The sequence below is a fragment of the Aplidium turbinatum genome, chromosome 14 (genome assembly GCF_918807975.1).
Source record: "Aplidium turbinatum chromosome 14, kaAplTurb1.1, whole genome shotgun sequence".
In the NCBI taxonomy this organism is placed as follows: Eukaryota; Metazoa; Chordata; class Ascidiacea; order Aplousobranchia; family Polyclinidae; genus Aplidium; species Aplidium turbinatum.
In genome coordinates this window covers 16,050,770-16,064,424 of record NC_137485.1, presented here as the reverse complement: position 1 = coordinate 16,064,424, position 13,655 = coordinate 16,050,770, and the positions used below count along the sequence as shown (strand labels likewise).

The 13,655-nt window shown below is 37.4% G+C and overlaps 1 protein-coding gene across 4 annotated transcripts in view; it reads left to right on the top strand.

The window, feature by feature from the left end:
- Window positions 1–439: 439 nt before the first annotated feature.
- The window catches only part of LOC145782813 (mitochondrial glutamate carrier 1-like), a 28,605-nt gene continuing 15,389 nt past the window's right edge, over window positions 440–13,655 (top strand). The window contains exons 1-3 of one of the 4 annotated variants that reach the window (XM_082594578.1): window positions 440–558; window positions 8,207–8,335; window positions 11,099–11,154. In XM_082594578.1, the coding sequence (XP_082450704.1) occupies window positions 464–558; window positions 8,207–8,335; window positions 11,099–11,154 (280 nt within the window). In that variant the 5' untranslated portion in view covers window positions 440–463. Of the gene's footprint in view, window positions 559–7,627; window positions 7,766–8,206; window positions 8,336–9,374; window positions 10,669–10,715; window positions 10,790–11,098; window positions 11,155–13,655 lie in introns of those variants that run through there. The other 3 variants (XM_082594580.1, XM_082594579.1, XM_082594581.1) reach the window with 3 other exon arrangements.

The following is a 13,655-nucleotide window of genomic DNA, read 5'->3' as shown; positions in this document are numbered from 1 at the left end:
AATCAATCAGCTACCATGGAACTGATGAAGATTTAGACAAAACATTAATTCAACAAAACACTTCATGCTTGACAGCAAGCTTTGTTGAAAACTCTTGTAGTTGCAGTATCACAGGTGCCAGAGAATAGATCTCATATGCAATAACTTATGCTTAGTAGTTTGAAGATTCAGCTTTAGTTAACGAGAAGTCAATCTACTGTGCCCTGACTACTTGTCATTATTGAGTGTTGTGCTGAAGATGCAGCAGCATACTCTTGGGTGCTGTTAAACCAGCACAGTTTTGAGTGTTATACTGTTGCTATCACCATCCAAAGTGGCATAGATCAGATTCTTTTTTTGAGTATCATACCAGGGCTCTCACAAGTCAGCTATACAGTTAACGTTTTATGGCTGTTGTTGGTGTTAATGCAATTTATTTAGAATTTGTGTATTTAGAAAGTATAGTCCATGTAAATGCATATCAATGATTTGTGTAAATGAAGCAGTGATTTGTGTGGATGAAGCAGTTATGAAGGAGATGAGTGAGGAGTCGAGTTCAAAAACAGAATGGCAACTTAGGTAGGAAAGTAAAGCTGATGGGCTAGCTCAGTGAAAGTTTAGTTATAGTTTACGGTATGAATTGATTTATGCAAAGTTTTTTTGATGAATCATTGAGTATTTAAGGTATTTATCAGTGGAAAATTTTTTTTGTATTGTTGTGCGTGATTATAACTGTCTAACTAGTGTATAAACCTCATAAAAGAAGCAAACATGTTCCAATAGACTAGAGCAGTGGTTCCCAACCTTTTTGTCTTGGTAACCCCCTTTAAAAATTTTTGTAGATACCGCGACCCCCACTTACATTCTTTCCTAAATGCAAGTATACTATTAACAAATAATACAACAAAAGGCAGCACTAAAAATGTTTTTCTTGCATTTATTGACAAATCAATGCGATGGTTGACCTTGTAGGTCTGCAGCTAACCGTGAAATTCGAGGTTGCATGCTAGACAGGTCCAGCAGTGGCGTAGCTCAGGAATGTGCCGCCCGGGGTGGATTCAGAATTTGCCGCCCCTTCAAGAAAAAGCATGTGAAAATGAAATGCGTTTTTTATCAGATTACAATCAAAATCCAAAATTTGTATTGAGTGACTTTGTATTGCTGGTTTGCAATTGCTAATTGCTCACTTAAATTAAACAACCAGCATTCCAGTCCCAGTTGAAAATATCTATAATTATGATTTCAAAAACACAAAGCTATTGCACTGATGTAATGTTCAAGTTCTCTCTTCCTCCTACACTACAAATAAATACTTAAACAGACCACAAACTATTAGCACTGGGGCTAATCTCGTTGCTACGATCTCATTGCGGTGTGTTTACATCACTCGCATCCGCTTCATTTCGGTTTCATTTCTGTTGAAACTACTGACATGACATCCAGACTGCCACGAATCTCATTATGGTCATCGCATGCAAACAGACTATGAGTCTGGCAGACTAACCAAAACGGAAAATTTTCATTTCGGGCGCAATGAAGCGTCATATAAAGTTATAAACGTATCCTGGCACATACTACTAGCGGACCGGTACCTCGTCCTACTTACATTCACTTTTGTTGTTGCATAAGCAACAGCTTTGTGACCCCCTATAAAATGCTCTACGACCCACTTGGGGGTCGCGACCCCCAGGTTAGGAACCACTGGACTAGAGCCTCACTATCTTGTGTATGTGGCTCAGACTTGCAGACTGCACATCCCATTATCCATTGTAAATTATACTGGTCACATAATGGATATGTGGACAATGGACATAACAACACTCAATGACCACACAATCCACTAGCTACTGTGCCTAGATCAAACAACATGATCTATGATGGCCTCAACTGTAAGAAAGAAAAAGATGAGATAAACTAGGCTGTGCTTTTTAACAGATTTTGAAAAATTTAGTTTTAAATAGAAAATGAAGGAGTGAATGTGTTTACTTGTAGACACTGCTTAATTTTTTTAATTGCTAGACAGTGTGAACACTGAAAAGTGACAGTTATTATGTTAACTTGAAAGCAAATATCATCATTGTGATTATGCACTATTTTGCACAAGTACATAAAAGCATCATAGATATATATTTTGTATCAAACAGCTATATATATACAGTGTATGTATGGTGCTATTGAGTATAGTCTTTTATTTTCAAGTACTGGGCACTGTAAGCAGTCATTATTAGAGTTGCTTAGTTACATCTTGTGTGAACTTTGTGAATATAAATTAATTGCAGTTTATCAATTTATTTTGATTAAATCTCAAGTGGTTGCTCAATACCGCTTTGCAAACACCGGTCCCACGAATTACCCATAAGCACCATAAGTACCCATAAGTCGCGTCGAATTACCCATAAGTACCCATAAGTCGCGTCGAATTACCCATACGCCCCATAAGCCCCATAAGTCGCGTCGAATTACCCATAGGCACCATAAGTAGCATTGAATTACCTAGAAGTAACGTCGAATTACCCATAAGCCTGTATAGTGTAGAGCAGTGGTTCCCAACCTTTTTGACCTTGCGGCACCCTATCAAAGAGATAAATAGTTTGCGGCACCCTGGCAAAACTGGATCAATTTTATGAGGTTTCTGTATTTCAAATATCTGTATAAAATAACACAGAATCAGTTCTACAGTATAGCGAGCGTAAATAAATGTATTTATTCAAAAGTCAGTGTGAAGTTTGGGCTTGACTTCTTGCAGAAAGTCCCTTCATATTTGTGGGCACTATTCGATAAAGCCACCCGCATTTCTTCCTCGACTATAAGCAGTGGTTCTCGTTTTTTAGTTTTTTGTTCGTTTATACGGAAAATCCACTCTCACATAGGTATGACGTGGAAAACTGCAGCAAAAGCATAATAGCTTTCTTTCCAACGCAAGGATATTCAATTCATTTTGAATTTTTATCCAACAAAAGTTTCCAATTTTATAATATAGCTTTGGTAGAGAGGTACTTTTTAAAAACCATAGACAGACAATCGATAACAACTTAATAACATTGAATTGCATAATTCAAAATTAATACAGAAATGAAATAGATACATAATGGTTATATTGGTTATATCTATTATAATGATTCGCAAACAATCGTGCAATTTTATAGTCGTGCTGGGTCACACAATTCAATAATCCATCGCTGCAATTTGACTTTGTGCGCCGTGAAACGCAAAATAATATCATGAAACCTGGCAATAATGATGCGTTTCAAATGTTTTTATGGAAAGAGCAGCAACGAGTCAAAATCATTTTTACCCTGTTTTTCCTAGGCGAGAAAACAAAGGCTTACCCTGGATTAGAGTTAAAATAAATAAATAAATTCCGCACTTAACTGGTTAAAGTTAAAATAAAGAATGGGCCGCAGTATTGCAATATCTCGCGGCACCCTTGAGCATTATAATTGGCACCCCAGGGTGCCGCGGCACCCCGGTTGGGAACCACTGGTGTAGAGTGTAGTCTATAGCCGTCTAGAAGCCTAGTAGTCGGTTGCATAGCCGAGTGGTGAGGAGCACGGGCTGGGCGTTCCAAAATATAGTTCTACACCGCTCAAGAGCAGGACACTTGAAGGCATGCCTAAAGGTGGACACAAAGATTGGCTTCGTTGCCTTCCCGTCCGCTTATGTGTAATCTGCAGTTTGCTGCAGCAGATGGAGTGTTTTGTCCGATAAAACACCTTAACATTGGACAATTTTCCCTATGAACCAGGTGACTGCAGCATGGCAATCGTTCTCGCACTCAGCCAAAGACTTAATTCTTGCTTTAAACTTGATAATTAAAGAAAAAAAAAGAATAATGGCAAGGGTGGGAATCAAACCCGTGTCACCAAATTCAATAACCTTTGCCTTAACCACTCAGCCACGCAAGAGCTCGTGAAATCTTCGCTTAATTTGTTTATATGGGTAATGTTTCGAGAACGCTCACAATATTATCAGTTTAGTTTGTTTTTATTTCTGACCATCACAACGAAAAAACAATACACGACAAACTTAGCACAGATCTATAAAAGGTAGAAGCGACAAAACGCGGACGTTATAACGTGCACAATACCAAAGCCTGCAGATTACATATACGCTGACATGAGGCGTAAGTAATTCCACGTTGCTTATGGGTAATTCGACGCGACTTATGGGGCATTTGGGTAATTCGACGCGACTTACGGGGCTTATGGGTAATTCGACGCGACTTATGGGGCTTATGGGTAATTCGACTCGCGTCGAATTACCCATAAGTCGCGTCGAATTACCCATAAGCAACGTGGAATTACTTACGCCTTCATGTCAGCGTATATGCAATCTGCAAGTCGCTTTTGCGACTTGCGATCGTGTCACTTAAACTGATTGTCCTGCTTTGGTATCATGCACGTTATAACGTCCGCGTTTTATCGCTTCTACCTTTTATAGACTTCTGCTAAGTTTGTCGTATATTGTTTTTTCGTTGTGATGGTCAGAAATAAAAACAAACTAAACTGATAATATTGTGAACGTTCTCGAAACATTACCCATATAAACCAAATTAAGCGAAGATTTCACGAGCTCTTGCGTGGCTGAGTGGTCAAGGCAAAGGCTATTGAATTTGGTGACACGGGTTTGATTCCCACCCTTGCCATTATTCTTTTTTTCTTTAATTATCAAGTTCAAAGCAAGAATTAAGTCTCTAGCTGAGTGCGAGAACGATTGCTATGCTGCAGTCACCTGGTTCATAGGTCTATAAAAGGTAGAAGCGACAAAACGCGGACGTTATAACGTGCATGATACCAAAGCAGGACAATCAGTTTAAGACAAACAAACAAACAAGTGACACGATCGCAAGTCGCAACAGCGACTTGCAGATTACATATACGCTGACATGAAAGCGTAAGTAATTCTACGTTGCTTATGGGTAATTCGACGCGACTTATGGGTAATTCGACGCGAATCGAATTACCCATAAGCTCCATAAGTTGCGTCGAATTACCCAAATACCCCATAAGTAGGGTTGCCAGATATTTTTCCTCAAAATAGTGAACATTTTGAAAGCGCGTGACCGCATCCTCAATGTTCTCAAAGCAGTGGCGTAGCCAGGAATTGTGAAAGGGGGAGGGGTTGACGGCCGGCGGGCGAGGCCCGACGGCGTCTTCGCCAAAGGCGACACCCAGTGGCGGGGGGTCTGGGGGGCCTCCCCCAGAAAATTTTGAAAAATGACTTTGAATTTGGTGCATTCTGAGAGCATTTTCAACCAAAATGTGGGTATAAATATTCCTGTAAAATGGTGCTGTCTGGTGGCATAGCAAAAGGATATGATCATTATTTCTTGGGCATTTTTCGGTAATAGAGCTATGTCTCTATGTTTTCTTGTTGCTAATTCCCAGCTGAGATATTTAAATGTTTGGTATTGGCAAAACTCGCTCTTTTAATGCAGTTTCGTTTAAAATTAGGCAAACTTTGTTTTGAGGCATAGAGACTGAAAGCATCATTCTCAATATGTCACACGCGTGACAAAGGGGGGGGGGGTAGTAACCCCCAAAACACTCCCCCTTGGCTACGCCACTGCGCTCATCTGTCCATATGTTACCCATAACACTGAAAATTCTCTCAACATTGGCATTAAATACAGGGATAGACATTGTATACTGGACAAATTTTAACAATTTAGGTACAGTTTCTTTCTGAAAGAAGTTAGTCCACTTTTCCAGCGATGATCTTAATTCTTAACTTATTAGCCACATCACACATGATTGAGTAGCTGGCCTACACACTCTATAAACAAACAGTTAAATGGCCAAACTTCTAGGCTGTTAGTTGCTCAGGCTAGTGGCTTTCAGTTTGTCAGCTACCTAGGCTGTACAGTGTACACTCCACTGTTGGACTTTGTGCTGGCCAAGCCTGGCTTTGGCGAAATTACACTGGGGTAGCATATTAGGGGTTTTTCCTCAAAGCACCAGACTCATGTGCTTTTACTTTCTAAGCAGCAGAAGTGTATAGTCACTGGTTAATCCATGGCTATTGGCTAAAATATATTGACAGAATTGTAGACAAAAATTAATTGTCAAAATAGTGAACATGTTCACTATCACTATTAGCAAAATAGTTTGCAGTGAACATTTTCTTAAAATAGTGATTTGTTCACTAAAATAGTGAACATCTGGCAACCCTACCCATAAGTCGCGTCGAATTACCCATAAGCAACGTGGAATTACTTACGCCTCATGTCAGCGTATATGTAATCTGCAGGCTTTGGTATTGTGCACGTTATAACGTCCGCGTTTTGTCGCTTCTACCTTTTATAGATCTGTGCTAAGTTTGTCGTGTATTGTTTTTTCGTTGTGATGGTCAGAAATAAAAACAAACTAAACTGATAATATTGTGAGCGTTCTCGAAACATTACCCATATAAACAAATTAAGCGAAGATTTCACGAGCTCTTGCGTGGCTGAGTGGTTAAGGCAAAGGTTATTGAATTTGGTGACACGGGTTTGATTCCCACCCTTGCCATTATTCTTTTTTTTCTTTATTATCAAGTTCAAAGCAAGAATTAAGTCTCTAGCTGAGTGCGAGAACGATTGCTATGCTGCAGTCACCTGGTTCATAGGGAAAATTTTCCAATGTTAAGGTGTTTTATCAGACAAAACACTCCATCTGCTGCAGCAAACTGCAGATTACACATAAGCGGACGGGAAGGCAACGAAGCCAATCTTTGTGTCCACCTTTAGGCATGCCTTCAAGTGTCCTGCTCTTGAGCGGTGTCGAACTATATTTTGGAACGTCCAGCCCGTGCTCCTCACCACTCGGCTATGCAGCCGACTACTAGGCTTCTAGACGGCTATAGACTACACTCTACACTATACAGGCTTATGGGTAATTCGACGTTACTTCTATGTAATTCAATGCTACTTATGGTGCCTATGGGTAATTCGACGCGACTTATGGGGCTTATGGGTAATTCGACACGACTTACGGGGCTTATGGGTAATTCGACGCGACTTATGGGGCTTATGGGTAATTCGACGCAACTTATGGGGCTTATGGGTAATTCGACGCTACTTATGGGGCTTATGGGTAATTCGATGCGACTTATGGGGCTTATGGGTAATTCGACGCGACTTATGGGGCGTATGGGTAATTCGACGCGACTTATGGGTGCTTATGGGTACTTATGGGTACTTATGGGGCTTATGGGTAATTCGTGGGACCCGCAAACACTGCAATTCGCTGAACTAATATGCGCTTTGCATTTTTTTAAAAGAAATGATAGGGTACAGATTATAATGCTAAAAGCACTCCACACAAATAAACCACTTGCCTATTTAATTGTTGAGCTGTCAGCAATATCAATAAGGCTTGCATAGTTTACTTCTAGTATTATTTTATTCTATAACAGATATTGGCTTGAACTTGATGGGTCTGCTACTATTCGGTGAATCCGATTCGGTGAGTTCCTAACCTCTAACCCCTAACCCAAACCCCTAACCCTAAAACGGCAATGATAATTAGGCTACGGTACCCAATAATTCAAAAAAAAATTGAAAAAATCCCCCATTAAGGGATCGGACTCGCCGAAACGGGCCATTCCGGAACTTGATAGGCCTATGTTGTGCAATTAAATGATTTGCATCTTTTTATCTATGATTTCAGATTTATTGGTTAAACATAGAGTTACATTGTGTTTTGCCTGAATATTATTTAAATAAAACCTGACGTCAATACAATCTTCTTAACATCTAAAAGCATATGGCATTGGAACTTAACACTACATTTGATCACTTGCGACAGTTAATACACATTTTTGTTTATTATATTTTTTGGCAATTACTGTAGTTACCATGAAATGTGCATAGTTCTGAATCCACAATTATCGAACATGCAAGAACTCTATTATGGCAAAACCATGTGTTTGAGTTGGTATTTTGTGGTAACAATAGACACTCTTTTTATATATAATAATCTTGTAAAGTTGTTGGTTGCTCAAATTTCTGATTTTAAGTGTGATTAATATTTTATATATCATATATACAATATACTGTATCTATGACATAATTTCTAATTGAGTTTTTATTGTGATTAGTTGTAATTTTTCAGTCATCAAATAAGCTCAGTTTTGTTGCTGTGAAAATGTTTATATACATTGATTGTTGATAATAGCCTAATCTGTTTGACGTTTTGTTAACGTTATTTGATTGCTTTCCTTTTTTTAATTATTAAGTATTTTTCAGACAAGCTGCTGTAATAAATGGAGGTTTCGCTGGACTGGCTGGTGTTTCTGTCACATTTCCATTGGATCTTACCAAAACAAGACTTCAGAATCAACCATTGGTGGATGGGAAGCGAATGTATAATTCAGTGTAAGTTTCCACTAATTGGCTTGCAATGTGTAGAAGGGCATATTAATAACGTTTGATGCATCTGTTAACTCATATAAAGTAATGCGAATTTTTTAAAGTTGGTTACTATTTGCTTGAGGTTGTTTCTAAGGTTAATGTTGTTGTCATAAGATTATTGTTACATTGTTCATACCTGTTTTGTTCAGTATTGCATTTGTTGTTAAGCAATGATTAGTGGAGACTTATTAACTTTCACTGCATCATTTACAGTGTGGGCAATTTCGAATAGTTGCCGATTCAGCTGCATAAAAGAGTTGTTAAACAAAATCCAGAAAGCTAAAATTTTTATTTGTATTGTTTTGGTTAAGCAAAGGAATACCAAATTAAGGTTAAGGTTGTACTGTATTTTTAGCAACAAACTATAATACAGTATGTGCATAGAAAGCATGGATTTATTGCAATGCACTGCATCAAAACTCCATAATTCTTCACCTGGGCTGTATTGATGACGATTTGGGAGAGTTAGGTTTGAAATAGAAAAAGGTTTCTGAGTTGACTTGTGCAATGCAATATACAACATGTTCTTTGAATAATAATTACTTATTAGCATTTCAAGGCAGCTTATTAAAATTAAAAATATTTTAATGAAAATTTTTGCTTAACCTATTATCTCAATTCTCAAGATGCTGTTTCAACAGTGTTTGCAGCCAAAAATGTATCTTTTAGCATTAAAAAATTAGTTTTACTTATGGTTTTATTTACCCCAATGGCATCTTTCATTTCTTCATCTGTTTTTTGCATGGCATCAACTCGAACTAATCTTATTTTTCATAATAACAGTATATAATATTGCATGGTTTAAAAATCAATTATAAGGTAATTGCTCATCGCATAACATCAATTTAGGTCATTACCTAGGCTTCAAAGCTAAGAAATCTGTAAGAATGTATTTAGTTATGATACTGGTACCATAGCAGGGCTGTAGCTGAGATTTTCAAACAAGGAGAAGGAGACATTTGCTGTGTTGCAACTGTTGAGTTCATTTTTTGCGCATTTCACTTATCAGATATATATAAGTGTCAATGCTTGTTGGTTGTGCTTTGTTAAGATTAAACAAGACCAGCATTTATAAAATCAACTATGACTCATGTTCATTTAATTGCATGCCTGCTGTTATTTGACAGTTTCTTGTTGAGGGAATGACTGAAACTGTGTATTTGTGTAACAACTTTGAAAGTTTCAACAATTAAAGTTGATATGACAGTTAAAAAAAATATATATATAAACTGTGAAGTAAATGCGATAGTACATTTTGTTTAACTTTTTATATAATGTTATAAGATTTTTTACTTTTATATTATATATATAGGCTATAAATAAACGTTGGTCATTGAGTTCACTTTGACTGCCAACATTCAGTCCTCGACTTGACTTTTATTGTCCCATGGAGGATCTCCATGTCATTATGATTGATAAGAATGTTGATGATATGAGATGGCTTCATGGGACAAGGATTTAGGTCGGCCCCCATAGCTCATGGTTGATTCTGTATTTTAAACTGATGCACAATGTCAAATAATTATAATTTGCTTGGTTTGATAATCATGATAGTTAGATTAGGTATCAATTAAATTGAAGCAACCCCAGGTGCATTATGTTCATTTGTACATCTGCATGTTTATATCGAATGGAACAAGTTTGATCATCAACGCTGTATTCGCTTGTTTGCAAGATAAACATTAGATAATGGTGGTCAACTTAATAATATCATTTGAGCATACATTTCTATAACACGTTTGTTTTTCAATCATTGTATACTGTTTGTTATCTCGATCAATAACTACTTTTACATGCTCGAAATTCTAGCGAAAACACATTTGTTGGCATTACCTTTGCATTGAAATGATTGCTATTGTATTCAAAATTTGGTTGAAATTAATTATACAGTATGTATATATGTCTATTCTTTTTCTTATCTATTCTTTATTGCTGCAGTTCACTGTTTATATTTGATTATCAGTTCCTTTCATTTTTAAAAATAATGGAATGTTGGATTGCAACAGTGATAACTTGTAGAAAGCTGTTAGTTAGCAATATTCCATTTGTAAATTCGAGCATGTAAAAGCAGAAAATCATTGTGTTTCAACTGAACTTTAAAAAATAATGCTTAACCTTTTGAAACTGTGCTATTTAAAGTATGAAAATCAATCAGTCTTTTCACTGTTGCCGTTAGCAGTAGGCTTAGAGTTCTACTCACGATTTACTTTTGCAGAAGAATCGTTGAAGACGCCATGTGGTTTGAACCAGTCAGGTTCAGAATTATGCAACTGGTTCGTTCCTCGCCGGACACAATTGTATTTCTTTTGTTATTGTGATTGATGTACTGTTGTGTCATAAACACGATACCTTGCCTTGTTCTATACATCGAGTGCAGTCAGATGCGTTTTTCAACATAGAATGTGTTTTTAGTCAACGGTACGCATAGCAAAATCTCAACACCGCTCAATACTTGGTTTACTCAAGTCTTTAATAAATTTAATTTTAAAATTGCGGGTTGTAAAATTGAGTTAATATTTAATTAGATTTTTCATTTGAAAAATTACTCTTAAGTTATGTAGGCTAATTAAAATTTGTGCATTATGATTTCAGTTTTAAGTGAAGAAATTTGCGTAAATATGAGTTAATGTTGTTTTTCATTTCTGTTTTATTTGTTGTGCGTATATATTTATTTAACGTGTATTCTGCCAACATGTCGTACATCTGTAATATGCTTTGTTTTTATAGACTCGATTGCTTGGTGAAAGTATTCAGAATGGAAGGCTTTCGTGGTCTCTACCGAGGTAATTACTTAAACGATGTTGATGGCTCATGAGTCTTGAGCTAAACTAGATTGTTTTCTTTGTTGTTAATTATATTATGTTTGTTATAAGGGACCTATGATCATTGATCGAAACATGAGTCACTTTTCATTTCATCAGCTGTCAAGTGTTTAAACTTAAAGAGTAAATACCCTGCCAACAAGTCAGTCAGGTTTTACATTTTTTCTTGGTGAGATCAGATCGATGTGGAGGCAGGGTGTGAAGGCGATTGCGGCACTTGGAGGTGAATCCGGCCACCCTCGGTAACGGGGACATCATCGGATTAAAACTGGACTACCACTACTTTGCCCACTAAATAATGTTCTTGAACAAAAAAAATTTCTCAGTGACCTTTATCATCATCGTAGCTTGTGTGTTTGACGGCTAAATCTTTAAACTCCCTCACCAACATTCCAGAAGTTGCTGGTTTGATAGTTGTTGGAAGGATGCGGCTGTGTCTTACAAAGACATGCTTGGTGGCTGCTGCGAAGATTGTTTTTTGTTTATTTTATTATTAACATTTGAAGTTCTACCGAGCTATCAGTACAAGTCTGAGGAGTCAAGTCATACAGGCTGCAGCTTTAACTTATTCATATGATCACTTGACTGTCAGCCTGCGTATTACTTCATTTTGTTACAAATTTGCACATTGACACAGGTCTCTAAGCTCCCTTATTTCTCCGGCGACTAAGCATGGCCTACCAGAGCTTCTTCCCGACGGCCAAATTCTTGCGCCCGGCTGCCAAAATAAAAAGTCCATCACAATATATATATATTTTTTTAAATCCGTTAGTTGATATCATGTTTTTGGGTTCACTCAGGCAAGAACAACACAAACAAGGCGGTGAACCATATTTGCGGTTGTACTTTAATACACTGCTTCTAAGAAGATGTAGAGCTAGCCTTCGGGTTTGTATAAGTCGACGCTCAGACTTTTTACAAAACTTTTATCAGCAGTAGGCGGAATGGCCCGTTTCGGCTAGTCCGATTGGGCTGATCCGATTCGGCTAGTCCGATTCGGCTATTACCCTTTTCGGCTACAGCCCGATTCGGCTAGTCCGATTTGGCTGATCCGATTCGGCTAGTTCCCTATTGGGCTACAGTCTTTAGCGGTTAGTTCCCTATTCGGCAATTTTTTGAAAATCTAACGATAATCCTTCTGTAATCCAACAAAATCCAACATCGTTTCTTTTGCATTCCGACAAATTTAGCGAAAAATGTTTGAATTATTAAATTTCTTTTATAGTTGAAATTATCGAAGCTTTAGATGAGTGGGGTTTTGACCTAACCATTGAGATCTTAAAACTAAAAAGCGAATTAAATTTATTTTTGAACTATTAATGTTTGCTCAGATGAAATTGACATGTATCATGCGTCGCCGTCTGCATGCAAACTTAGAATATATTAGAATCCTCAACTATTACAAAATTCTAAATCCAACGACGCCTTCTGTTTATTTACAGTAGAGAATTTTGTATTTTGATCTCGAAGCTTTAGATGAGTGGGGTTTAGACCTAACCACTGAGATCATAAATCATATTTATGACACCGGCATAGGCGCCGACTTTTAATTTTGCACGGGGTGGCGGATAGCACAATATGGCAACCTAAAAACTTTCAAACTGCATGTTTTTGTTTTTTACTAAGCGTGTTTCGTAGATGCAATTGTCTTTTCACACCTGATTTGTAGCTCGATTATTTACAAAACAACTTTACAACAAACTACAGGAAGTATGTCGTGAATTTTATTGTTACGTTGTCGCTCCGACATTTAACATTTGGCAAAAGTATTTTTGCGAACGGCAGCTCTGTCAATCCAACTGTTAATCAACTGGTCAAGTTGTAACAGTTAAGCTTCAGCTTGATAAACATTTAAAATTAGAATGTGGTTCTATCGCTGTTGCGTCATGGTAGATCACAAGTAGGTTTTTATGCGCCTGAGTGCACTACTAAACGATCGCTCCGCCTCGCAGGTGGTGGAAGGCAACGATAAGTATATTTTCACAATGCAGACCACGTTTGGAAGCATTAATGATCTTGTTTCATTGCTTGCAAATAGATCAAACAGTTGCGACAGTTGAACGCTTTTTCGGTGGCATCTTTAAGCTGAATAAAACTGGAATGTCGGGGAAAACTTTTACTGGACGACTTTTTGTAAATTTTTCTATGATGTAACAAGCAACTCCTAACTTATGTCAGACCAAGAAATTCCCTCCTCAAACTTTTACAGGACAACTTTTCGTAATTTTTTCTATGATGTAACAAGCAACTCCTATGTAAGACCAATAAATTCCCGCCTCACAATTTGTCACGCATTGACACGCAATATTACATTATTACTGCATGAAGTAGATAACAAAGTAGAAATTAAAGCAAGAAGTAGATGACAGTACACTCCAATCGAAATCGGAAAATAATTCAAAATGCAAAATCTTGACTAATTGAAAAAGGTTGCTTTCATTATTGGAAATTGGCAGGGGGTG